At 34.9% G+C, this 27,723-nt stretch overlaps 1 protein-coding gene across 1 annotated transcript in view; it reads left to right on the forward strand.

Moving 5' to 3' along the window:
• The first annotated feature begins 7,314 nt into the window (after positions 1–7,314).
• LOC138327488 (cytoplasmic FMR1-interacting protein-like) overlaps positions 7,315–27,723 on the forward strand; it is a 38,107-nt gene continuing 17,698 nt past the window's right edge. The window contains 22 exon segments of the mRNA XM_069273613.1: positions 7,315–7,437; positions 8,029–8,262; positions 9,089–9,166; positions 12,207–12,308; positions 15,041–15,222; positions 15,620–15,845; positions 16,342–16,446; positions 16,796–16,999; positions 17,415–17,531; positions 18,043–18,120; positions 18,260–18,403; positions 18,665–18,735; positions 19,541–19,688; positions 20,443–20,593; positions 21,455–21,537; positions 21,788–21,861; positions 22,274–22,370; positions 22,603–22,679; positions 23,076–23,184; positions 23,512–23,631; positions 23,935–24,134; positions 24,506–24,593. Of these exon segments, the coding sequence (XP_069129714.1) occupies positions 8,050–8,262; positions 9,089–9,166; positions 12,207–12,308; positions 15,041–15,222; positions 15,620–15,845; positions 16,342–16,446; positions 16,796–16,999; positions 17,415–17,531; positions 18,043–18,120; positions 18,260–18,403; positions 18,665–18,735; positions 19,541–19,688; positions 20,443–20,593; positions 21,455–21,537; positions 21,788–21,861; positions 22,274–22,370; positions 22,603–22,679; positions 23,076–23,184; positions 23,512–23,631; positions 23,935–24,134; positions 24,506–24,593 (2,667 nt within the window). The 5' untranslated portion in view covers positions 7,315–7,437; positions 8,029–8,049.

Genomic DNA, 27,723 nt, shown 5'->3' on the forward strand with positions numbered 1-27,723 from the left:
CACTGATTCACTGACTTGTCATCGGTTTTAGACGTGAGAGATTTCTCTGTCAACCCCTAGGTTATGACAGATGCGCTCGCTAACCTTTTGAACCATAAGATAATTACTGACGTCATGACTTCATGCGGTGTCTCTGTCTTGCATTGTCATCGACGTCATAAATATCGACGTGCAGACGACGGAAACCATGTTCATGTCGCCGTGAAAATGCTGCATTTTAGGATATTATCTCTACTTTTTCTTTTGTATGTAGGAGAAAAAGAATCATTCCCTACCTATGAAAGTATAACAACGAAATCACAACACTCGGGGCAATTTCTGAATGTCCAATCCAGCTCGGCAAGCCTCGGGTTAGACGTTCATGAATTACCCCTCTGGTTGTGATTTTGTTGTCACACCCTCTTAGTATGGAAAGATTATATTAATCTTGCATAATGATTTGAAAAAGAAATTCGCCTTTAGCCAGACTGTATATCCGCTTGTGATATTAAACGGAAAGACAACATACATTTTTTTTTTATAAATTACCTTAAAAAGTCTCACCTATCTTGCATGGTAATGCACTTATAAGACATTCTTTTGGTGACCTTTACTCCTTCCCAGAGTAATTAGTAACTCTTTCTAAACGGCATTGATTAAAGGTCATATAGCCAAGATCGTTTATCATTTTAAGCTAAATAATGTACGTATGTTAAGAACTTTTCTTTGTGTAGAAATTGATGTTGTTCTCCTGCTTGTTATGCAAACCGGAATATAAATACAACAACTAACGTTGAATATATCATTTTATTACATAATCCGCCTGATATCAAATGATTTTGCCCGTATAATATTTTTGCATATTTCACTAGTGTAATATGACCTGGGGCGATTTTCATTGGCTGGAAATCCATTGTGACTTCTAGACAGAAACAATAAAATGATGTCTGAAAAAATGACGTGACGTTAGGATTTCGAGGACGGCAGGACAAAATTGCGGCCTATGTTGGCTTTTCGCAGTACATTTTGACGTGACGTGAGTATCTTTGAATTATATGTTTTTTGTAGTAATGTGAAGTATCTGAAATTTGTGTTCATGTCATGTTAGATATTATGAAACTCGTCTCCAAGTTTTGTTATTGTTCGCCGCCAATGCTCGCAAAATGAGAACTAAATCACTCATTTAAAATAGTATGTATACGGTATGATTATTTCCACAACAACATCGTACACATTTTAGGCACATTTTGTTTCATTTTCTTGTCGCAAGTTTTAAATTGTTGTCGATGAAATACTGAAATAACAAAATTGATTGAACAGAAAAGACGTCATTAAAGTAATTGTTTGTATTTCGTAAACTTACCTCAGCGATTGTAGTCAGTTTAACAGGGAACAGCATTGGAATATGTTTTACGATACCATCCACCAACTTTATTTTGCTGAGTTCGCGGTCGATAAGAATTCAAGAAAACAAATCACCACACAAAAGATTCATCGAGTAGAAAAGTAGAAATGTGTAAATAGCAAAAATATTGGGCAAGGAAACGCGAAATTATAACGTCATTGGGCATAGAAAAGCGAAATTATAACGTCACTTAGCATGAAAACACAAAATAAAAACATCGTTTGGCATGGAAACGCGATATTATAACGTCACTGAGCATGGAAACGCGAAATTAAAACACCGTTTGGCATGGAAACAAGAAATTGTAACGTCTTCGAGAATGGAAACGCGAAATTGTAACGTCATTGGGCATTGAAACGCGAAATTAAAACGCGAATGGAAATGCGATAATATAACGTTATTGGGCGTGAAAACGCGATATTATAACGTCATTCAGCATGGAAACGCGAAAATATAACGTCATTCAGCACGGAAACGCAAAATTATAACATCATCGGGCATGGAAACGCGAAATTATAACGTCATTGCGCATGTAAACGCGAAATTTAAACGTCACTTGGCATGTAAATGCAAAATTATAACGTGATTGGGCACGGAAACTCGAAATTAAAACGTCATTGGGCATGCATGGAAACCCGATAATATAACGTCATTCAGCATGGAAACTCGAAATTATAACGTCATTGGGCATAAAAACTCGTTATCATAACGTCACTGAGCATGGAAACTCGAAATTATAACGTCATTGGGCATGGAAAAGCGAAATTATAACGTCACTTAGCATGGAAACACAAATAAAAAACATCGTCTGGCATGGAAACGCGATATTATAACGTCACTGAGCATGGAAACGCGAAATTAAAAGATCGTTTGGCATGGAATTTGGTTTGTTTAGTTTTACGTCATATTAACAGCCAGGGTCATGTAAGGACGTGCCAGGTTTGTTGGTGGAGGAAAGCCGGAGTACCCGGAGAAAACCACCGGCCAGCGGTCAGTACCTGGCAACTACCCCACATGGGATTCGAACCCGCATCCCAGAGGTGGAGGGCTTGTGGTAATATGTCGGGACATCTTAGCCACTCGGCCACCGCGGCCCCGTTTGGCATGGAAACAAGAAATTGAATGGTCTTTGAGAATGGAAACGCGAAATTGTAACGTCATTGGGCATTGAAACGCGAAATTAAAACGTGAATGGAAATGCTAAAATAAAACGTTATCGGACGTGGAAACGCGATAACGTTTGAGCATAACGTCATTCAGCATGGAAACGAAAAAATTGTAACATCATTGGGCATTGAAACGCGAAATTAAATGAATGAAACGTCATTGGGCATGTAAACGCGAATTTTAAACGTCACTTGGCATGTAAATGCAAAATTATAACGTGATTGGGCACGGAAACTCGAAATTAAAACGTCATTGGGAATATAAACGCGTTATTATAACGTCACTGAGCATGGAAACTCGAAATTAAAACGTCATTGGGCATGGAAACTCGAAATTAAAACGTCATTGGGCATGCATGGAAACCCGATAATATGACGTCATTCAGCATCGAAACGCGAAATTATAACGTCATTGGGCATGGAAACGTGAACTTATCACGTCACTGGGCATGGAACCTCGTAGTTATAACGTGATTTGACATGGAAACGCGATATTATAACGTCATTCAGCATGGAATCGCGAAATTAAAAAGCCATTGGGGATGGAAACACGATATAATAACGTCATTCAGCATGGAAACGCGAAATTAAACGCCATTGGGCATGGAAACACGAAATTAAAACGTCATTGGGTATGGAAACGCGAACTTAAAAAGCCATTGGACATGGAAACGCGATATTATAACGTCATTCAGCATGGAAACGCGAAATTAAAACACCATTGTGCATGGAAATGTGAATTTATCACGTCACTGGTCAGTTAACTCGAAATAACAACGTTATTGGGCATGGAAACGCGATATTATAACGTGAGTGGGCATGAAAACGCGAAATATTATAAAGTCATTCGGCAAGGAAATACGAAATTATAACGCCATTCGGCATGGAAACGCGATTTTTTTAGTTTTCTCAACAGTTTTCTTCTCCTCGTCAATCTATGTATTCATGTAGATCCTATATATGTACAACTGCTTGGATAGTCATTAGCGGAGTACTTAATTCACTCACAAAAGCACTAAATATGTATTTGGATACACTTTAACGTTTCACTATATAAAGCTAATGACAATTTTCCCTTATACATATTATAGAGCCTCCCCCCCCCCCCCCCAATATACATATTATAGAGCCTCCCATATACATATCTGATACATATCTAAGTATTTACCGTCTATACACTAGCCTAAGGTAAAGCACACGAGACTCAGATAGTTATCCTTTTACACACTTTCTATCCTCCTATATTTTTGTGATAATCACGAACGATATCGCAATACTCAAGATTTCACACAATATCTGTCTAAAAGAAAGGTTTACATGGAAATATTGCTGACTCCGTACAAGTAACATTATGGCTATTACTGAAAATATCACTAACGTTAATTACTAAAACGCATATTTTAAGAAATTAAATTGTACCTCATAATTATGTAAATTCTGCGTCAGGACAAACTTAAACAAAAGATTTAGTCAAGGGCTAAGATGCACCAATAGGTAAATAGTGGCGGATACAGATTTCAATTTGCTATGACTAATAGAAATGCCATCAGAACAGAATACACAGGCAATAATTCTTAAGATGAACTTCGATTTGCCTTGGTCCGGCTGAAATGAGATTGAAGAAATATTGCCCGAGAATTTATACAACTTCGTTTCTCAAGGATGCTTTTGGCCAGTTTGGTTACAATTCTTGAAGAATTATATGACTAGTAGCGATTTAAAGGGAATGGACGAAGGACGACTGACGCTGCGCAATGACATGTAAGCTCACTGGTCCTTTGAGCCAGGTGAGCTTAAATGCAAATAACATTCCAAATACCAAATATTCCAATATTGAATAATATTTTTTTCATCCAATACCGTTCAATGCCAACGAATTCTTCTCAACAAATAAAACCAGATATTGCGCCCAAACAATGCTTATATAACGGCTGACACAGATGTACACTAAAGGTCACGTTATGGAAAGAATTGTGGAGCCATTCCATTCAACCTTATTAGGATTCACATATTTGTTAAAAAAGTTTTCATGGCAACAGGGGGCATTGTAGTCTGTAAAATGTTGATGAAGATTGAATGAAATTTATGGTTTTAAATCAATTTTGTATAAATACTTAAAATTGTATTTTGCTTTTGCAAGTAAAATACGATAAAGAAATCCATAAATTAACATATATTTATGTAAAAGAGGCTTCGTTTATAATCTGATTGTTTCTTTGACAGTATGTTATGAATCAAATTCTCCTTTAGGACAAGTGTACTAGGAGTGTGACCCAGAGTTTACGTAAATCCGGTACAATACAACAGATAAGGCCAATAGGCAATTTTCTCCAAAAAGAAGTTGTTTCATTGTAGAAAGTGATGTTTAGAGGGCCTGGAGAGTTTTGTTGATATTGGGAATAATGATTTCACAGTTGCGCATGTCTCTCATTGCTCCGTTCCTAAAACATTCTGTGTATCCATTTCAGCCATGGTACCAAAACCAACCAGCAAGCGGACGCAAAACAGAAAATAAAAACATAATCATCGCCTGATGAGATGTCGTCTAAAACCTACTAGCAAGCGGACGGAAAACAGAAAAAAATCATAATCATGGCCTAATTATATATCGTCTAAACTAAGAGGCCTAAAGGACAGAGCAATCTGGCTCACAGTCATGCAAGAGCAACTCCTTAACACATACTGGAATGTGGTCAGAATCATTTCTTAAAAATGCGTATATTATATTAATTTAGAACTTTGAAATGAGACGCCTGTCATCTTGAAATTCGGGGTTTTTAAACACTTCTTCGGGAAAGTTTGAACTCAATCACAACTGTGATATATTGTAAGGAAATGGAAAGTGGATGCTGTTATTTAAAAAGATATTTGTGAAAGTACAATATTCTTTTGACTGTCTTCCTCATCAAAATCACAACATCCATTATCTACTATATATATATACGCATAGTATTCTAACAGGCAGCAACATTAGCTGATATAGTCCACAGTTACCTCAATATATCGTGATGTTGATTATCTATTATCCCGTCCTCAGGTGGTGCTTCTTTCTTTACGGCGCTGTCCACTGTGAATTCTCCAGCAGCATATAGTTTGTGAATTACCCAGCAGGAATCTTCCTACACGAAAGACGTTATGCCTACTTGTTTATTTTCATGGTTGCAAAAAATCACACTAAAACATCTTGATCAGAAAAACTAGTAATACAAAACAAAACAAAAATATAGAGTTTAAACTCATCATTTATACAAAAAAAAATTAAAACTACATTAATATAGTCTACTTTAAAGTAGTTAAACATGAAAAATATTCATAAACCATAGTCATAGGTACCTCTGTCGTCAGCAAAGGCATATGAGTTTCATGATGCGCACATTATTATGTAACGCTTTAATTACCACCAATATTGCCAACCACTGATGAGGAAAATCGGCTGATCACCCTTGACAACAAGAATGAAATGGTTAAAACAAGGGGCAAGTGCCTTATAATATTAATTTTTCAAAATGGCCACCTAATGGATCATTTCTTAAAATCTCTACTAGAAGAGAAAAATATTTTTTTACCAAATTTGCTAATGACAACTTGCTGCAAATAGTCAAAAAGAGGTAGATTTTTTATTCAAAAGCGTCATTTTTACGGATCGTCGGAGATATATAAATACCATTAATATGCAAAATAATTATCATAATTTTTCATTTGAAAATCTCATGACTTCTTTGATCTATGCCTAAATGAGACTTCAACGGGACTGATACAACAAAAACAACTAAGCTTACATATTGAATAACGACAAATTTTCAATTGATAATATTGTGATCGCGTGCTCGTAGTTCAGTTGTGCAATAGAACTTTGTTAAATCACATTAGTTTTGCATAAGGCAAAACAAAAGTCTGTTTAGGGTTACATTGGCAAAAAAATAAGGTCGGTAGGGAGGGGGGGATTTTTTTAAGGGTCTTTCACACTAAAATAATGGCCGGAACCGGAGTCTGAGATCGAAATCCCCACTTTTGATTCTTTTTCGTAGAAAAGTGAAAAAGAAATAGGGTCAGAGGTAAAAAAAATTAAGGTCGGTCGGTAACCCTAAACAGACATATTTATTTTTTTTTTTTTGCCTAAGAAGCGATATTTAATTAAGTTGATATTCAAATGCAAGAATTGGCCCTTTTTAGGCCTCATTTACACGCATTCGTGTAAATGAGGCCTAACATTTCACAATTGTTGTATTTTTAAGAGTGGAAACGACATTGAGGTCTTTGATAGCCATATAAACTTACATATTAAAGATAAAAAATGTTGTTGTTTGTAATATTTCAGTCAATTACCATGCTTTAAAAATATGTGTGTAAAATTGTATTTTGAGAAAAAGAGACGGTAAAGTAGGGTTATTGAGAGTACAATATTTCCAAAACAGCACGGTCAAATTTTAGATAAAAGCCTTAATAAACAGTTTATCAACCAATCTTTCAGTGAGCAAATTTTAAAGAAAATTAAACGAGGGGGAATTTTTAGGCCTAACTGTATTGAACCACCTTAAGAAAATTGAATATTACGACAAAATTATATTGGATTTGGGTTTGGATAAATCAATCCTAGGCATGGGAAGGACCTCTGTCCAATCTCGCCGGGTTGTATTCCGAAAAAAACAAATGAATCGAGATTATCACAAAATCATGACCATATGATTATACCCGATTTTATCTCATTACAATGGATAATAAATCCGGAATTATATTACCGCTATATGATTCGTTTTGATTTAATTTAGTCACGCCTCTTTCAGCGCCTTCTATCGGCGAAAAGTTGCAAAGCGGAAGTAAAGTTGGAAATGGGGCAGGGCTGATACAAATCGAGAAGTTTTGTTGTTTTACGTCTGTATTTAACAGGTTTGAGATAATTTTATAGTACAATATTGTTCATAGTATTCAATGCACTGATATATGCTTAATAAAGTATGCAGGCTAGTGTTATCACTGTGCTTGCGATGATGATTTCTGCAAATGTTATGATATGACTCAGTGTCTGGGTGTTGACTGTATGCCTAGATTTTGTTGCAATAGAAATCATTCTCTTGCTTGATTATCATCATAAATGGGATTTCTACATATATTTTTGTACTAAAGTGTTATGCTAACAGTGTGTGGACATACCCTGTATTCCTGACAAGTCTATTTTGTGTTGCGAAGTGACCCGATGTGACTAAGGGACACAGAATCTCTGAAAGATACTAAATCTAAAGTGTATTTAATTACTTTAAGTGTATGTCCACAGGAACATGCCATTTTGTGAATGTATAGCAAAAACATATAAAAACCAATATATTATAAAAAAGTACATATATATAAGTAACGACGAGCCTCAATTTCAGTGTTTCCATTTTCAATTTAACAATTTAATTATATATATTCTAATATAAAGTATGATAGTGTCCATCCTGTTTTTGCAGAAGACTCTCTACCATTCGTCTTTGATTTTAGGTTCCGTTGAGATTATTCAACATGGCTGCCGGGGAGAAGATCACTTTGACTGATGCTCTTCAGAATGTGGACGTTTTGGATGAGCTTCCTCTGCCAGACCAGCAGCCCTGTATAGAGGGCATGTCTCTGTCTATCCATTACCAAGCCAACTTTGACACCAACTTTGAGGACAGGAACGCTTATGTCACAGGGGTTGCTCGGTACATTGAGGAGGCCACAGTCCATGCTGAACTGGTAATATTTAGTATCATATGCATCACAGGCTCACAGCATCATCAGAGGTTATATAATATTTATACCATTTTCATATAGTTTTAAAGGATAGAAAATGAAATAAGCTCCATTTTTTTTAATATTAACTTTAAATGATGTGACTTTTCAAAAAGCATTTTACTTCTGCGAAATAAAATTTATTGCCTGGTAAAACAATGTCACATTGTCATTCAGGGGAGGTCACTCTTGTAAAATTATGATTTGTGGAGAATGGGGTAACTTTATGTGACAGCACCCGTCACAATTAGATCTTGTTAAACCTGCGATTATGGCTTGATCTGACAGGTCATTTTTGTGAACTTTTTGAAACTTGGGTCTTTGTGCTGAAAACCAGGTTATTTGTAGCTACTGTTGTAGCGGAAAATATATCACCTTCTGACTGAAAAGTCAGTCAGAAGATGATATCTTTTCCGCTACAACAGTAGCTAGGTTATTTGATGGGTCATGTATCCTAAAATGTCTAAAAAAAACCAGGTAAACCTGAGGAAATCGGATGAGTTGGCAATACTGATTTATTTAATGCCAAATTAATCAATTCATTTATGTCGATATCATTCACAAAAAAAAAAGAATTCTTACTCATAGATGCAATACTTTATTGAACAAAGAATACATTATCACCAGTAGGTAAAAAAATATTGTATAAGCTAAAATAAGAAATGTGAAACATACATTTTGGAAATAACTTCATATTGATATTTTTCTCACATTTTACATTGAAATGAAATGGACATTGAACCAGCTGTGTAAGACATCCTGTCAATTAATATTCATGCTTCTTTTGTAGAACAAGCTACTAGAGGAAGGCCAGGAACATGCTGTGATGTTGTATACCTGGAGATGCTGCTCCCGTGCCCTACCACAGGTGTGTAACTCATTCTGGAGTATTACCACAACTAATAAAATGTATCTCATATGAAAATTCTTCATCTTTCATGAGTGTATTTGGAAAATATTTATAATTGGCAGGTATATTTACGCTACTCCTTCAGATGGCTAATTTGATTTCCCTGCCATAGTTCTTGTAAGAAATAAATTTAATTATTGTTATGCGATATGTAAGAAATAAATTTAATTATTGTTATGCGATATATGAAAAGAAAGCTTACCTGGGTAATGTTTTTTATAACAGATATGAGTGGTAACCAAATCTTGGTTAAAACAGCAAGAGATGATTCTAATTACTCATTTTCTTCTTATTTTTTTTATATATCTTTTCATTTATTAATATGTTTTTTTATTTTAGTAGTTTTTACAAATAATTAACATATCTACTGTTTCTGGTAGCAATATAAAACTACCTACTAATTTTGGTATTTAGTGTGACATGTGACAGGTTTTCTATGGTTAATTTTCAATGTCTTTCTTTGACATCATTCATTATGCTGCTGTACCTATAGCCTAAAATGACAATGAGAAGGTTACAAATACCAACAATGTTTACAATTTATAAGCCTCAACAATGATGTGCTTCGGAAGGACGTATTCCAACAAATAGACTTTTAAAAGTTTGGAGTTTCTGCATCATGTTTGCTGAAGTATACAAATGTCCATTTATTCTTTGTAGTTTGTTTTCAATGTGTTAATGTATGTTTTGAGTGAAATTTTTTCCGTATCTGTACACAAAATGATGTCTGGTTGTTACCGTAATATGCTAAAAGTAGTTAAATAATTATTTCCTTATCAAATTATTTTTATCCTTCGGAACATTTGAATGATTAAGATCTTTGTACCATCTCTATTAGTATTGGGATTGGTCAGCATTTTAGAAATAATGTATGTTTTTGCATCTCACAAAAAAACCTGTTATAGCCACAGTAATTGCTGCAAACTTTGTTATTGATATTTTTTAAGAGAGTAATAATAGGCTGTGAACAGAGACAGTGACTCATCTTTAATGTTAGGGTGAAAAGATTTACAAAATGTTGATTTTAATTTTCAGTACAATTTTCTTCTGGGTGAATATACACCAGTGGGTATCTTTGCTCTCAACTTTAGGTTATGAACCCCTTATTGTAAATTGGGTTATTTTTTGTGCAAAACACATTTAAACTATGACACAAACTCCGGCTTCCTTGAGCTTAAACAGGTAGATTGTAAGGGTCGAACAACCAGGAAACGTGTTTGTCATATTACGTTAAAGACAGATGTACCTGTAAATGTTTGAAAAGTTAGATAAAATGAATTTTATTACTCAAGAGTTTTTAAATTTTCAAAATAAATCAATTGCTTCCTTGCTGAAATTCATTAGAGAATTGTGAAGTGTAAAAGTTAAGTGACAAACTTCTAGATTTTTAGCAGTCATAGTTTAAGTGTATGCTTTGTTGTCCATGCACTCCTTTTCATGTCGTAACAAATACAATACACTTTATCAACACTAATGTTGTGTGATGATATTTGTATTTGGAATCCAGACTGAGAGTTTCAAGTTATTTTATTAAGTTTATATAAAATCAGCATGTGTATTTCCCTGGAAGGTAACATATGTTAAGTGTTATTATTTAGATAGTGAAGTTCAGTTGTCATTGTTTTGTATTTGTCCCTTAATTTTTTGTTTTCTGACAAAGAGTTCCTATGAATTTTTGCATAAACTTATGCTTATAACCGTTTATTACAATCGTATGAAAGTTTCCTTTTACGTTGCTTTAACACCTTCTCACTGAAATATCATCGGCTACAAAATAAATAACTTCACAGAAATAACCCAATTTATGATGTTCAAATTTGATTTACATTCATTCAATAATTGGCTTGTAAAATTGCGTACTGTAATTTAATATTTTGTTATATATTGCCATGAAAATATTTAATTAATTAAAGTATGAATTATTTTTTACATTTTTGCACATTACTTACCTTTAAAATGTTCAAACTGTTTTGTTTTACTACAAAAGTTGATAACTGTGTATTTATCTTTAACATTCATCTGATGTTAGCTTTCCTAGCTTTACTGCTAAAGCATTTGCTAAGATAACATGAACTGCTAGCAGATCATTAAACTGAAAACATTCATTTTGTAACACATATTTCTTTCCTAACATAAATAGACAAGCTTATGCTCTCCATCATCTTGCTATAGCCGATTGTATGCTGTTTTTACTGGTGATGTATATTGTATTGTCCGAGGCCCATGTACTACGCTATGCTATACTGATAACCTAGTGCATTGGGTCGCCATTGAGGTGCATATTGTTAGAAATTAAACCTCATTGGTATAGACAAAAGAAAATTATGTTGCCATTACAAAGTGATTTGTTGACTTGGCTGTTTTATGAGAAAAAGAATCGTTTGGTGATGTTTACATTTCTGTGCAATGATCAACATCTATCACTTCTTATTCTCAAAAAGCTGTTTTAGGACCAAATGTACTGTTAAATTTTGATTTACTGTATATGCCCAGTCTGACTTAAACCCTTCCCCTACCTCTTTCTGTGTATATGTGTATATAACATACACAATCACTATACAGTGACATCCCTCCTCCCCCCAGTTCTGTGTATACACGATCCTGTAGACTAGCTACATGTATATATATATAGTCCAGTCCTGTAGCAGATGGTTAGTATATCTAGGTTTATACTTGCATGTACAAGAATGTATATACAAACATTTTACAATACAATGAAGACAGACGATTAAGATTAAAACAATGTGAAAACATCAACAAATTTTATGACCCATAGCATAGGCGCATCAGGCGGAAACTCTTGGCCAATAGACATAGCTTCATTTATTCAATGCCTAAGTGTGCCAAGATATTTTTCTGAAATAGATAGGAAGTATGAATATTACTGTAAAGGTCGTCTTTTATTGTAAAATTCAATTCTCACTTCATTGATCATAAAACATGAGCTAGAACCATAAACATATTAATTAAAGTCGCTATTAATTATTGATGTGTGCAGGTGAAGAGTAATGAGCAGGCCAACAGGACTGAGATTTACCAGAAGACTGTTGAAGTACTAGATCCACAGGTCTCCAAACTGATGGACCTCATGTACTTCACGGTAAGGCATTCATTTACTCTTTATAACATTTGGTTTCAAGGGAAGCAGGGCCGCGGAAAATCTTGTCATTGTCACTTGCCCACAATATTTGTCAGATAAATAAGTATATGTGACTGTATATATAAGCATACAGCTGTTTGAGGTGTATCCAGTTGATTCTCAGAATTGTATTGATGCTGATTCGGGATAACAAGACTAGCAGATACTTCTACAAGAAGACCGACATGAAATTTTAATTAGAAATTAATTTTGTATGGCAGTGTTATAAAAAAGACATCTTTTTAAAGGTCGATATTTTAACTTAAACTTTCCAATGTAGTAGGTATTTTATTTTTAACTCCATTATTTTCATGTAAGCTTTGGCGAACATCGCAAAAAAGCAGATTTCACTGCAACATCTTGTTATTGATAAACCTGTAGCCCCTTCATAACGACATCAAGAGACCTTATGTTAATCATTTTATAATGCTATACACAAGCATGTGCATGACAACAAAAGTCGAGGATTTCCAAGAATGATGCAGAAAGCAAAAGTTTATCAATGCATCGTTGTATTTCTAAGAAACCATTACAAAAAAAACTAGACACACATTAGATAATATGATTAAGGTCTAGGTCACAGTCGGTGTCAGATTTATTTTACTCATTTGACGGACAAGCGTGATGTCAATATTCACTCGTCCGATGGCCAAATCCACTCATCTGGACAAACGGACGAGTACATTTCCCCAGCCTTGGCTAGATACCTCAACTTTATCTAATGGATTGAAAAGTAGCACAGATTACCATATAACTCAAAACTAATGTTTGAATTGAAGTATTTTTGTTTTTACTATGTTTTCCTTATTTAAAACAACCTTCTTTTAATATGAAACCTTACTGATACAATAAATTATCATGGTGACAGTTTGTAAGCCATTAATGTCATCTCATCCTCTGATCATGACTGTCATCACAGTTTGTAAGCCACTAATGTCATCTCATCCTCTGATCATGTCTGTCATCACAGTTTGTAAGCCATTAATGTCATCTCATCCTCCGATCATGACTGTCATCACAGTTTGTAAGCCATTAATGTCATCTCGTCCTCCGATCATGACTGTCATCACAGTTTGTAAGCCATTAATGTCATCTCGTCCTCCGATCATGACTGTCATCACAGTTTGTAAGCCATTAATGTCATCTCGTCCTCTGATCATGACTGTCATCACAGTTTGTAAGCCATTAAGGTCATCTCGTCCTCCGATCATGACTGTCATCACAGTTTGTAAGCCATTAATGTCATCTCATCCTCCGATCATGACTGTCATCACAGTTTGTAAGCCAGTAATGTCATCTCATCCTCCGATCATGACTGTCATCACAGTTTGTAAGCCAGTAATGTCATCTCATCCTCCGATCATGACTGTCATCACAGTTTGTAAGCCATTAATGTCATCTCGTCCTCCGATCATGACTGTCATCACAGTTTGTAAGCCAGTAATGTCATCTCGTCCTCTGATCATGACTGTCATCACAGTTTGTAAGCCATTAATGTCATCTCGTCCTCTGATCATGACTGTCATCACAGTTTGTAAGCCATTAATGTCATCTCGTCCTCTGATCATGACTGTCATCACAGTTTGTAAGCCATTAATGTCATCTCATCCTCTGATCATGACTGTCATCACAGTTTGTAAGCCAGTAATGTCATCTCATCCTCCGATCATGACTGTCATCACAGTTTGTAAGCCATTAATGTCATCTCATCCTCCGATCATGACTGTCATCACAGTTTGTAAGCCAGTAATGTCATCTCATCCTCCGATCATGACTGTCATCACAGTTTGTAAGCCAGTAATGTCATCTCATCCTCCGATCATGACTGTCATCACAGTTTGTAAGCCATTAATGTCATCTCGTCCTCCGATCATGACTGTCATCACAGTTTGTAAGCCAGTAATGTCATCTCGTCCTCTGATCATGACTGTCATCACAGTTTGTAAGCCATTAATGTCATCTCGTCCTCTGATCATGACTGTCATCACAGTTTGTAAGCCATTAATGTCATCTCGTCCTCTGATCATGACTGTCATCACAGTTTGTAAGCCATTAATGTCATCTCATCCTCTGATCATGACTGTCATCACAGTTTGTAAGCCAGTAATGTCATCTCATCCTCCGATCATGACTGTCATCACAGTTTGTAAGCCATTAATGTCATCTCATCCTCCGATCATGACTGTCATCAAAGTTTGTAAGCCAGTAATGTCATCTCGTCCTCTGATCATGACTGTCATCACAGTTTGTAAGCCATTAATGTCATCTCGTCCTCTGATCATGACTGTCATCATAGTTTGTAAGCCATTAATGTCATCTCGTCCTCCGAGCATGACTGTCATTACAGTTTGTAAGCCATTAATGTCATCTCGTCCTCTGATCATGACTGTCATCACAGTTTGTAAGCCATTAATGTCATCTCGTCCTCTGATCATGACTGTCATCACAGTTTGTAAGCCATTAATGTCATCTCATCCTCCGATCATGACTGTCATCACAGTTTGTAAGCCAGTATTGTCATCTCGTCCTCTGATCATGACTGTCATCACAGTTTGTAAGCCATTAATGTCATCTCGTCCTCTGATCATGACTGTCATCACAGTTTGTAAGCCATTAATGTCATCTCGTCCTCTGATCATGACTGTCATCACAGTTTGTAAGCCATTAATGTCATCTCATCCTCCTATTTACAGAGACGAGCTATACAAAGGTTTGGCAGTGAGGTGAAGCGACTTTCACACAACCAAAAGAGAAACGATTTTGTATCCGAGGCCTACTTAGTTACACTTGGAAAATTCATAAACATGTTCGCTGAACTGGACGAGCTGAAGAACATGAAAGCTGGTATCAGGAATGATTACTCGGCCTATAGAAGGTAGGTGGCATAGCTGACACCAGATATATATTGATTTCTTTGTTTGAATGATTGTTTGATAAATATTGTTACTAATAGAAAAACTGAATTATGCACAGCAGAGGTATTTACTACAATCTCATTTATTGTTGTGACACTCTTAATTAAGTTCATCATAAAAAAACAAAGAATATTATATATTACCTGTTATGTAATGATAAAGAAAGTATAGAAAATTACTGTTATAGATATATATAGTATAAGATCTTCCATTTGGGTATTAAAATCACAGAATTCTTTATTTTATTATATAAATTATCTATCACTAAAATATGTACAGTATTATCTGATTAACAGTAGAATAAATAAGAAGAAATTCTTTTGTTTAAAATAAAGTAATTAATCTTCTGTGATACAGATCCGCCATGTTTCTGAAAGTGATGGCTGATCCCCAGGCCTTACAGGAGTCCCAGAACCTGTCCATGTTCCTGGCCACACAGAACAAGATCAGAGAGATGTTGAAGGAGGCCCTGCTGGAAGCTGGTAATTGTGAGGAGCTCCTGGCCGACATCATCAACATTTGTGTGAACATGTACGAGAACCGCCTGTTTCTGGAGCCCAGTGAAAAGTACATGCTAGTCAAGGTAGGTCCAGTGAAGAAATTATATAAAGGGACGGTTATTTATTAGATTGATAGTCAAGCTCAGGTTATAATTACTGGAAAATATTTTGTTGACTAATGATAGATAAAATAATTGATTGGTCAGATGACATCTACTGTACACCAACTTTATTTGAAGCTTCTAAATTTTACTATTTCCATTTTTATTCCTTCGTTAATAAACATATAAACAGTACACAATCGAAACAGTATGACATGAATTGAATTCAGAAACAAATTATAAACCTTATATTAATCTGTTTCCATTTTAAGACGAGTTGGGGGAGATTAACTTTCACTAATTTAAAAAGTTAATGAAGTAAATTCTTATTACAAGTGAGTTTAATATAAAGTTGTGAACTTTCACGAATTTACATTGATCATGAAAGTTACGCATATCCATCCTAGTTCTGTCACATCCTCTCATCACATCATGTTCCCATGGATATCACAGAAAAGATATGTTGATGAATTATCAGGTAATGGCGTTCGGAATCTACTTGCTGGACAGGCCAGATTGTAGTATCTATAAGATGGACCAAAGGAAGAGGATCAATATCTCCAAGATTGACAAGATCCTTAAGGTCTGTATCTCTAATGTACAGCTGTATAAAGTGATTAAGAGGTCAATAGATATTTGATTCTCAAAACAATCTAATTACTAGGTACATTTATATCCTATTGCTTTATAGTATTATCTATTTGAAAATATTTTGATATTTGATAATGAAGTTGAATGGAATTATTAAGAATATGTCTTTAAATAAACAAACATTCAACAAAAACATTGTTTAATGAAATAGCGTTTCTTAAATCTATTGATTTTGTAAATCAGTTGATGAATGAAGTCGAAGAGGATGGCAACTGAATTTAATAACCTAAACTTTTTTATAATCAGATACCAGTAAATCAGATTTATCATTGTAATTCCAGCAACTGGAGGTTGTTCCTCTGTATGGAGACATGCAGATAAACCCATACACGTACATCAAAGGTAGCTGTAACTACGACGCCTCCCGCTGGACCTTCTGTGAGTCAAGCCACACCAGTCCTCAGTCTAACATCTTAGCTAACCTGGAGGCGATCCGAGAGGACCATATGGCCTACATCAGCCAGCTCTCTAAACACAGTAACGAGGTAAATACTGTGGTCCCTGTAATTAGGGGTCAGGGCTAAAATTTTGTGATAAAGAACAATTAGTAAATTAACAAAATATGTTTATGGATTAAGTGAATAGTTGCTTTAAATTTTGACTATATTTCTTGTCACACTTACTTTTGAACGTGACATCCATAAACTTGATGTTTTGTAAGCACAACAGACAATGTGTGTGTCATAATAGTTTCAAAGGAGTAAAGCAGGAACAGAGTGAGTGGGGGTTAGGAGGGGTGCTTAAGGGAAAGGTGTGTGACATAAAGAAATGTTAGAGGTAGTGATTATCTCATTTGACTATTCTTCATACTGATTTAAGGTGCTGCATGTTCAACTTGTATCAACTGAAAAAAAAAGAAACATGTTATGTATAGCTTTGTACACATTTGTATGTCACTAGGCTATTACAACAACACGCGAGTCACCGCGACCTGATTCAGAGAACAAGGAATTGAGTGACCTTGCCCTTCGTGGCCTTCACCTCATGTCAGCCTGGACACAACAAGTCATGGAGTTGGTAAGTATCAAAGCTGAGAGGAAATCTGCAGTTACTTCTCAACAATGGTATTTTGTGTGTCATGGAGCTGGTAAGTATCAAAGCTGAGAGGAAATCTGCAGTTACTTCTCAACAATGGTATTTTGTGTGTCATGGAGCTGGTAAGTATCAAAGCTGAGAGGAAATCTGCAGTTACTTCTCAACAATGGTATTTTGTGTGTCATGGAGCTGGTAAGTATCAAAGCTGAGAGGAAATCTGCAGTTACTTCTCAACAATGGTATTTTGTGTGTCATGGAGATATGAAAAACATATATTTGTGTGTTTATACCAGTGTTAATGTAATTGTTAGTACCAAGTCTTACAGCTGCTCAACTTCTGTTTCCCATGAAATCATATAGTGAATATATCTGTTGATGTTGACAATATTTTGCCACATTTCACAGGCGAGGGGAGGTAACTCTGATTTCATTAAGATTCATTGTTTTCTCTATAAAGAATGACAATAATTGTGATTTATGTGTAATGTTTCAGTATTCATGGAAGTTGCTCCACCCAACAGACAGCCACCAGAATCCTGACTGTCCCCAGACATCAGAGGAGTATGAACGGGTAAGTTTCTTCAGTGTTGGCATAATTCTAATAGCTATTTAATGACTTAAACAGTTCATCCATCATGCTTTCACAAGATTCTTACTAGACATTCTTGGTGACTAGTTTTGATGTCTGAACATTATTCTTGTGTCTACAGTCAATCAGATATAACTACAACAGTGACGAGAAGTTTGCCATCATAGAAGTAATAGCGATGATCAAGGGGCTACAACTCCTGATGGCTCGGATGGAAACCGTGTTTATGGACGCCATACGACGACACATATACGCAGAGCTTCAAGTATGTATTGCTACCACTTTATATAATACCATGTATCTTATAAAGAATATGAAAAATACAAATGACAGATTCAGACATATTTTCAGCTGTTTTCAGAATATCGTCCATGGCATAATAAGAAAAAATAGTTCTGTGATGTAACATGTAAAAAAACCTGAAAATGTTGCACCATATTGTATATGAATGTTGAAAGTTGTGCCAAATTTTCTTGTTTTAGCATTAGACATGAACAAATGATTAGTTAATATCACCATGTTTCAGGATTTTGTACAACTTATCTTAAGAGATCCTCTCCGCAAATCCATCAAGAAAAAGAGTGACGTCATCAAAGTGTGAGTACATTATCTATAGAATTCAAAACTTATTGATTTGAAGTCGTCGAAGCTTGTTTGATTTCCTGAAAAACTTTAGGGTTCTCTATAGATGTAGAATTCCATTAGCTTGTATCATGTTGATATGGTGATCATGAGTAATTTTTGCTACAATAACCTTTATATATCTATATTGAAATACAAAACTGTACAAAGTGTTTTAAAGTTTATGTACAATAGGTGAGATATAAATGTGTGACTCGTTTGTGTACAATAGGTGAGATATAAATGTGTGACTCGTTTGTGTACAATAGGTGAGATATAAATGTGTGACTCCTTTGTGTACAATAGTTGAGATATTGTGACTCCTTGTGTACAATAGTTGAGATATAAATGTGTGACTCCTTTGTGTACAATAGTTGAGATATAAATGTGTGACTCCTTTGTGTACAATAGTTGAGATATAATTGTGTAACTCCTTTTGTGTACAATAGTTGAGATATAAATGTGTGACTCGTTTGTGTACAATAGTTGAGATATAAATGTGTGACTCCTTTGTGTACAACAGTTGAGATATAAATGTGTGACTCGTTTGTGTACAATAGTTGAGATATAAATGTGTGACTCCTTTGTGTACAACAGTTGAGATATAAATGTGTGACTCGTTTGTGTACAACAGTTGAGATATAAATGTGTGACTCGTTTGTGTACAATAGTTGAGATATAAATGTGTGACTCGTTTGTGTACAATAGTTGAGATATAAATGTGTGACTCCTATGTGTACAACAGTTGAGATATGAATGTGTGACTCCTTTGTGTACACAGAATAATTATGGCTGTGCGAGACACCTGTGTGGACTGGTTTAGAGGAACAGAACCTCAGGACGATCCCTCTCTCAAGGGCAAGAAGGACCCAGACGAGGGGTTCATGATCAAAGTCCCAAGGAGGAATGTTGGTCCCTCTACAACACAGGTAATCATTAGGTCTCGGTTATATACAACTTACAAACAGCTGTTTCTATTCAGTTTCAGAGTGGAAATGAGAATTGAACTCAGATTTGTTTTGTGAAATTAGTTTAATAGTTGAAATATCAGTTTTGACTTTTATCCCTTTTATGGCCATCTTGTTTGACCTAAATTATACTATATAATTACCTGGTAAAGTAGTTATGACCTCTGTAACATTAGTGTACCCTTCATGACATTGTTTGACTTCTGTGACTGGGGATGACCTCTATTTTAAATGACCTATTTAATGATATTTGATCTCTATGGCCTTATATGATTTCTATAATACCATTATTTATTTGTTTGGTTATATATAGAGCTGTTATCATATATCGGCATCGCGATATATCACGATTGTAGAGAACAGACGACGATATCGTTAAAAAAACTTATATCTACATATCGTCGTATAACCCATCAGTTCAAAAACATTGCATGACATTGATTGACTTGTAAGTCAATTAAAGTATAACAATAAATGTTTGTTTGATGAATTTTCACTTTATTTATTTACAAATTACATTATATTGTACTTTCATGATTGGTCCCCCAAACTGACTTATATTTCCATAAATTCCTTTTATATTTACTTGGCAAAAATCGGATATTATCGTGACGATATCGTCAAATTTTGACGATATCGCGATGCACATTTTCTCTACGATAACAGCTGTTATATACATCCATTATGACATTGCTGTTACAGATGTATATATGAGCTTACATGGTGAGGTATGTTGGAGTCCCTGATTGCTGAGAAGAGTGGAGGAAAGAAGACCTTGAGGAAGGATATAGACTATCAGCATCTGTTAACTATCGACAACTTCCACAAAACTTCCTTCTTCTGGAACTACCTCCTCAACTTCAATGGTTAGTCATTCTCTCAATGTACAAAATATTGTCATAACAAATATGTAAATATATACTGACCGATACAGTTGTAAGAAATTAATTACAGTGCATGGTATAATAGAGTATTTGGATTATAGTGCATGGTATAATAGAGTATTTGGATAATAGTGCATGGTATAATAGAGTATTTGGATTATAGTGCATGGTATAATAGAGTATTTGGATTATAGTGTATGGTATAATAGAGTATTTGGATTATAGTGCATGGTATAATAGAGTATTTGGATTATAGTGCATGGTATAATAGAGTATTTGGATTATAGTGCATGGTATAATAGAGTATTTGGATTTTAGTGCATGGTATAATAGAGTATTTGGATTATAGTGCATGGTATAATAAAGTATTTGGATTATAGTGCATGGCATAATAGAGTATTTGGATTATAGTGCATGGTATAATAGAGTATTTGGATTATAGTGCATGGTATATAGAATAGAGTATTTGGATTATAGTGCATGGTATAAAGAGTATTTGGATTATAGTGCATGGTATAATAGAGTATTTGGATTATAGTGCATGGTATAATAGAGTATTTGGATTATAGTGCATGGTATAATAGAGTATTTGGATTATAGTGCATGGTATGATAGAGTATTTGGATTATAGAGAATGGTATAATAGAGTATTTGGATTATAGTGCATGGTATAATAGAGTATTTGGATTATAGTGCATGGTATAATAGAGTATTTGGATTATAGTGCATGGTATGATAGAGTATTTGGATTATAGAGAATGGTATAATAGAGTATTTGGATTATAGTACATAGTATAAGAGATTATTTGGATTGTTTTGACTGAATCATTTACTGTTTCACAGAGTCCCTCCAGCGATGCTGTGACCTGTCCCAGCTCTGGTACAGAGAATTCTTCCTGGAGATGACAATGGGCAAACGGATACAGGTACACATGTGGTTTACTTACAAAATGACTATTGACACACAGCTAATATTTAATAGACAAGGTAATATGATTACAAGTTACCTTGTAAGTTATAACTGGTAGTTTTTTCGTCTAATCCTCATGTTTTCTGTAGAAGTAATTTAACCATTCAGACATTTATTGTATAAATTAAATTGGATAAATGATAGAAATATGGTTTTGTTGTTACAGTTTCCTATAGAGATATAGAAATATTGTTTTATTGTTACAGTTTCCTATAGAGATGTCGTTACCGTGGGTGCTCACTGACCACATACTGGAGACCAAAGAACCATCAATGATGGAGTAAGTCTGATCATGTTTCTTGTTCTGAGTACTGTGTAAAATAATTCTCATGGGCATGTAGCTATAAAAGGTCGATTCATGAACATCAGAATTTAAATGGCAAATTATGTCAAATCCAACATGATATACTGCCTAAATATTTTTGTAAAGGAGGTCTAAACATACTAGGATATAGTCGTCAAATTTGGAATAAAAGGAGATAGTGAATTAAAAGTTTTACTTCATGTTTATGATTTTTGATGGAATCATAATGCCTTTAATCAATATGGAGATTTTCAAAATCACTGCCCCATCAATTTGATCACCTACCATTGACCATCAATGTGTAAAATATGCTCTACAAATTAAAACAGGAGGCAATAACATAGTCATACATTTAAGGAGTGTCTATAACACTACTGTTCATTTCTAGATACATCCTCTACCCATTGGACCTGTACAACGACAGTGCCCACTATGCTCTCACCAAGTTCCACAAACAGTTCCTCTACGATGAAGTTGAGGCTGAGGTAATTAAGTCATTCTGGATACTCTCAAGATAACTTTAGAATATGAAATAAATAATTATTGCCTTGTATTTGGAATCTCTTAAAGTCTTTCTATAGTCTCATATTGCGACAATTCAATTTCAGAAGATTAGATTTAATTCTTTGCCTTTTATCTGGGTTCTGATTAAATACTTATTTTCTCTTTGAAAAACAAATCAAAAGTTAAAGCTGTGGTTTTTTCTTTTACTTCCAGGTGAATCTATGTTTTGATCAGTTTGTGTATAAACTGAGTGACCAGATATTTGCCTACTACAAGCATCTGGCTGGAAGGTAAAGTGCTAAATTTGATTTATCAACTCGAAAAATAATTGATCTCTTCTACTCTATACTACTCTTTTTCATTATTAATTACTAAAAGAAAGGTTTAATCAAGTTGAGGCTTATGATAAGCATGTTTTGACAAATCTATGCACATACAAGAAGCAGACCATGTAATCTAAGTTAGCGAAACCTTGACAAAACTTTCAGTTATACATGTTCTATTGTTTGAATCAAAGTAATTTAAGTATGTACTAAGAAATTAATCTGACACCAACAAATGCTAAAAATTTAGTGAGAAATTCAGCTTTAATTGAGGTCAAGATTAAATTGCACCTATGTAAAAGATACCTAATTGAAGGTGTCAAATATAAACTCCAGATGATGAGGTGAAATGTCGTGTTTCAGTATAATGCTTGATAAACGGTTCCGCTCCGAGTGTGCCAGTATGGGTGTGAAAGTAAATTACCCTGTAGCTAACAGATACCAGACTCTACTCAGACAGAGACACGTACAGGTATGTATTAGTCATTTCTATAATGCACAGTGATTCTGATTACTGTAAGTCAGATGTCTTCATTTATTGTCGACATATTCGTGAATATTTAAATTCTCGATCAAGGGAATTTACTGCATGACTTTACTGGTTTCATATACAAATGTACAATTATTCATGTAATATTTGAATTTGCGTTCAGTCTTCCTTATGAAATTTCACAAAAATGTGTGTGTCATGACAATAAGTGGTTTACAGTAGATCGTATGGTTTGCCTAATGATATCACAGAACAGTGTGTTTCCATACTCTGTAAAGTTAACACATTTCTTATATGTGGTGTTTGTAGATCCTTGGGCGTCTCATTGATCTGAACAAGCTGATTGGTCAGAGAGTGAACGCGGCATTACAGAAAGCTCTAGACGTGGCCATCGCCAGGTTTGAGGGAGGTGACATTACGGGTATTGTGGTGAGTAACTCAGTAATATGATGTAGATGTAATTCAGACAACTTTTCAGAAAATAAGATTCAGTGTTGTTTGTGATTTAAGTAAGGCTTATTATTACAACTGTTTAATCATTATATGAATTCAAATGGAAATTATATTACAGTAACTAATTTTCACTTGTTTGACCATTTCTAATAGATTTGTTTAATGGAAGGAAAAACAAATTATATTATCACAATATCTTTTGGATATTTTAAAATCAGACATCACTGACTATTATTTATATAACTACAATACTAATCTGACTATTATTTTCCCCATCAGGAGCTGGAGGGCCTGATTGAGTGTAATAAACTAACACACAAATTGCTGGCCAAGTATCTTACACTGAATGACTTTGATGCCATGCTTAGAGAAGCCAACCACAATGTGTCAGCTCCATACGGTCGTACAACTCTCCACGTGTTCTGGGAGGTTAACTACGACTTCCTACCTAACTACTGTTACAACGCAGCCACAAACAGGTAAGATGATGGCAAGATCATAGGGTTAGGGTACAGATAGGGCAAGGTCAAAGCAGGCTAACGGCAAGGTCAATATTGGGTTATAGATAGGTCAATGTTAGGTCATGGCTAGGTAATTTATCTGAAGTTTCAGTAACATTATGTTATAAGAAAATGTTAGTGGAAGGTCATGACAAGGTCAGTGTAAGGTTATAAGGTCGTAGATAGGTCAAGCTAAGGTTGTGATCATTAACAAATCAATATTCATATGTAAGGTCAAAATGCATAGGTTTGGCTTTGAACGATAGATTTTCAATACAAGAGATATAAAAAGATAAGAGAAAGTCATTGATTACTTCAACAAAATTGTATCCCATATTGTGTTTATGTAGGTTTGTGAAGACCAAGCTTCCATTCGGTCCAGAAAGCCAGCGAGAGAAACCTCCCAATGCTTCACCACATTACATTTGGGGTACAAAGGTAAATTTTGTATTTCAGCTGTTCAGAAATACTAGCAAGCATATTTATTTATTGTCAAAAACTTTGTCAATAAAAACGTTTTTGACAATGTTTTATAGCCAGTTATTTCATTTTTGGTGGTAAATATGTCTGTAATATTGACTTTAATGAAAAATCTCATTTTAACACATTAATTTTGCTATTAATTCAATGAAATTTCCCAGTAAAATCATTGCTTAAGAATGTAGTCTCGTGGTAAGGGAGATAGATCATGATTTTTTCATACAGACGCTTGAGTTATGACAGTGCCCCAAGCTCTTCAAGCATTTGAATGACCGCGATTTGATTAATACCCCCTTTTCTGAAGTTCGAATTTATGAATAAATTATTTTATTAGTTTGAAAAATAACAACACAAATAATCCTATCAATCTTAAATTGCTATTTTCTGGTAAATATATATTAATTAAACATTGTTAATGATTTTAAAACTAAAAGTATTGACATCTAGGCTATATTGTAACAGAAAATTCTGCAGTGATTGTATAAAAAGTATACATATTAGGGGAGATAACTCTATTGTGAATCTCGTCTTTTTCAATGAAAAATGAAGGTTTTTTGGTGCTAAAAATGCTCTATCTTGACAAATTGTGGTTCAATTTACTTGAAAATTGACTGATTAAAAGCAACTTTGTCACTTTTTTGTCTGTTATTTTTCTATAAAAATTGAACTTCACAATTTTGATTTATTTTCATTTTGGTGAGAATATTTTAGGTAATTTACTTGCGTCTTTTTTACCTAATTTCCTCCAAAAATGATCACTAGAAATTAATTATGACGAGAAGTAAAGCATTTTCTTCAAAAAAGGATTGATATATATCACATCAATTAAACAATATATATATCGTAGAACATTTTGTTAATTATTTTCATTTACAGGGCAGATTTAGTACAGACTAATGTGTTTCTATATTCTGAACTACTTTGGCACTTTAAGTGTTTATTTAGTAAAAATGATGGTTCTATATTCTCGAAACTTTGACCATGCCTCCTACAGTATGTCTTATAAATCAATATGAAAATATTGAACGACAGAAATTTGAATGTGAACTACCACCTTAAGTGACTACTATATATTCCAAGGGTAAGTGTTGCCATAATGACATGTTTTTGATTTGGTCCACCTCCTACAGTGTGTGTGTATAAGTGTTTTCTATATTCTGACAGACTTTGACCACCTCCTACAGTGTGTGCTGTATAAAGTGTTTTCTATATTCTGACAGACTTTGACCACCTCCTACAGTGTGTGTGTGTGTATAAAGTGTTTTCTATATTCTGACAGACTTTGACCACCTCCTACAGTGTGTGCTGTATAAAGTGTTTTCTATATTCTGACAGACTTTGACCACCTCCTACAGTGTGTGGTGTATAAAGTGTTTTCTATATTCTGACAGGCTTTGACCACCTCCTACAGTGTGTGCTGTATTAAGTGTTTTCTATATTCTGACAGGCTTTGACCAACTCCTACAGTGTGTGGTGTATAAAGTGTTTTCTATATTCTGACAGACTTTGACCACCTCCTACAGTGTGTGGTGTATAATGTGTTTTCTATATTCTGACAGGCTTTGACCACCTCCTACAGTGTGTGCTGTATAAAGTGTTTTCTATATTCTGACAGACTTTGACCACCTCCTACAGTGTGTGGTGTATAAAGTGTTTTCTATATTCTGACAGGCTTTGACCACCTCCTACAGTGTGTGCTGTATAAAGTGTTTTCTATATTCTGACAGACTTTGACCACCTCCTACAGTGTGTGGTGTATAATGTGTTTTCTATATTCTGACAGGCTTTGACCACCTCCTACAGTGTGTGCTGTATAAAGTGTTTTCTATATTCTGACAGACTTTGACCACCTCCTACAGTGTGTGCTGTATAAAGTGTTTTCTATATTCTGACAGACTTTGACCACCTCCTACAGTGTGTGCTGTATAAAGTGTTTTCTATATTCTGACAGACTTTGACCACCTCCTACAGTGTGTGCTGTATAAAGTGTTTTCTATATTCTGACAGACTTTGACCACCTCCTACAGTGTGTGCTGTATAAAGTGTTTTCTATATTCTGACAGACTTTGACCACCTCCTACAGTGTGTGCTGTATAAAGTGTTTTCTATATTCTGACAGACTTTGACCACCTCCTACAGTGTGTGCTGTATAAAGTGTTTTCTATATTCTGACAGACTTTGACCACCTCCTACAGTGTGTGTGCTGTATAAAGTGTTTTCTATATTCTGACAGACTTTGACCACCTCCTACAGTGTGTGCTGTATAAAGTGTTTTCTATATTCTGACAGACTTTGACCACCTCCTACAGTGTGTGCTGTATAAAGTGTTTTCTATATTCTGACAGACTTTGACCACCTCCTACAGTGTGTGTGCTGTATAAAGTGTTTTCTATATTCTGACAGGCTTTGACCACCTCCTACAGTGTGTGCTGTATAAAGTGTTTTCTATATTCTGACAGCTTTGACCACCTCCTACAGTGTGTGCTGTATAAAGTGTTTTCTATATTCTGACAGGCTTTGACCACCTCCTACAGTGTGTGCTGTATAAAGTGTTTTCTATATTCTGACAGACTTTGACCACCTCCTACAGTGTGTGCTGTATAAAGTGTTTTCTATATTCTGACAGGCTTTGACCACCTCCTACAGTGTGTGCTGTATAAAGTGTTTTCTATATTCTGACAGACTTTGACCACCTCCTACAGTGTGTGCTGTATAAAGTGTTTTCTATATTCTGACAGACTTTGACCACCTCCTACAGTGTGTGCTGTATAAAGTGTTTTCTATATTCTGACAGACTTTGACCACCTCCTACAGTGTGTGCTGTATAAAGTGTTTTCTATATTCTGACAGACTTTGACCACCTCCTACAGTGTGTGCTGTATAAAGTGTTTTCTATATTCTGACAGACTTTGACCACCTCCTACAGTGTGTGCTGTATAAAGTGTTTTCTATATTCTGACAGACTTTGACCACCTCCTACAGTGTGTGCTGTATAAAGTGTTTTCTATATTCTGACAGACTTTGACCACCTCCTACAGTGTGTGCTGTATAAAGTGTTTTCTATATTCTGACAGACTTTGACCACCTC

The sequence above is a fragment of the Argopecten irradians genome, chromosome 7, assembly GCF_041381155.1.
Source record: "Argopecten irradians isolate NY chromosome 7, Ai_NY, whole genome shotgun sequence".
Classification (NCBI taxonomy): domain Eukaryota; kingdom Metazoa; phylum Mollusca; class Bivalvia; order Pectinida; family Pectinidae; genus Argopecten; species Argopecten irradians.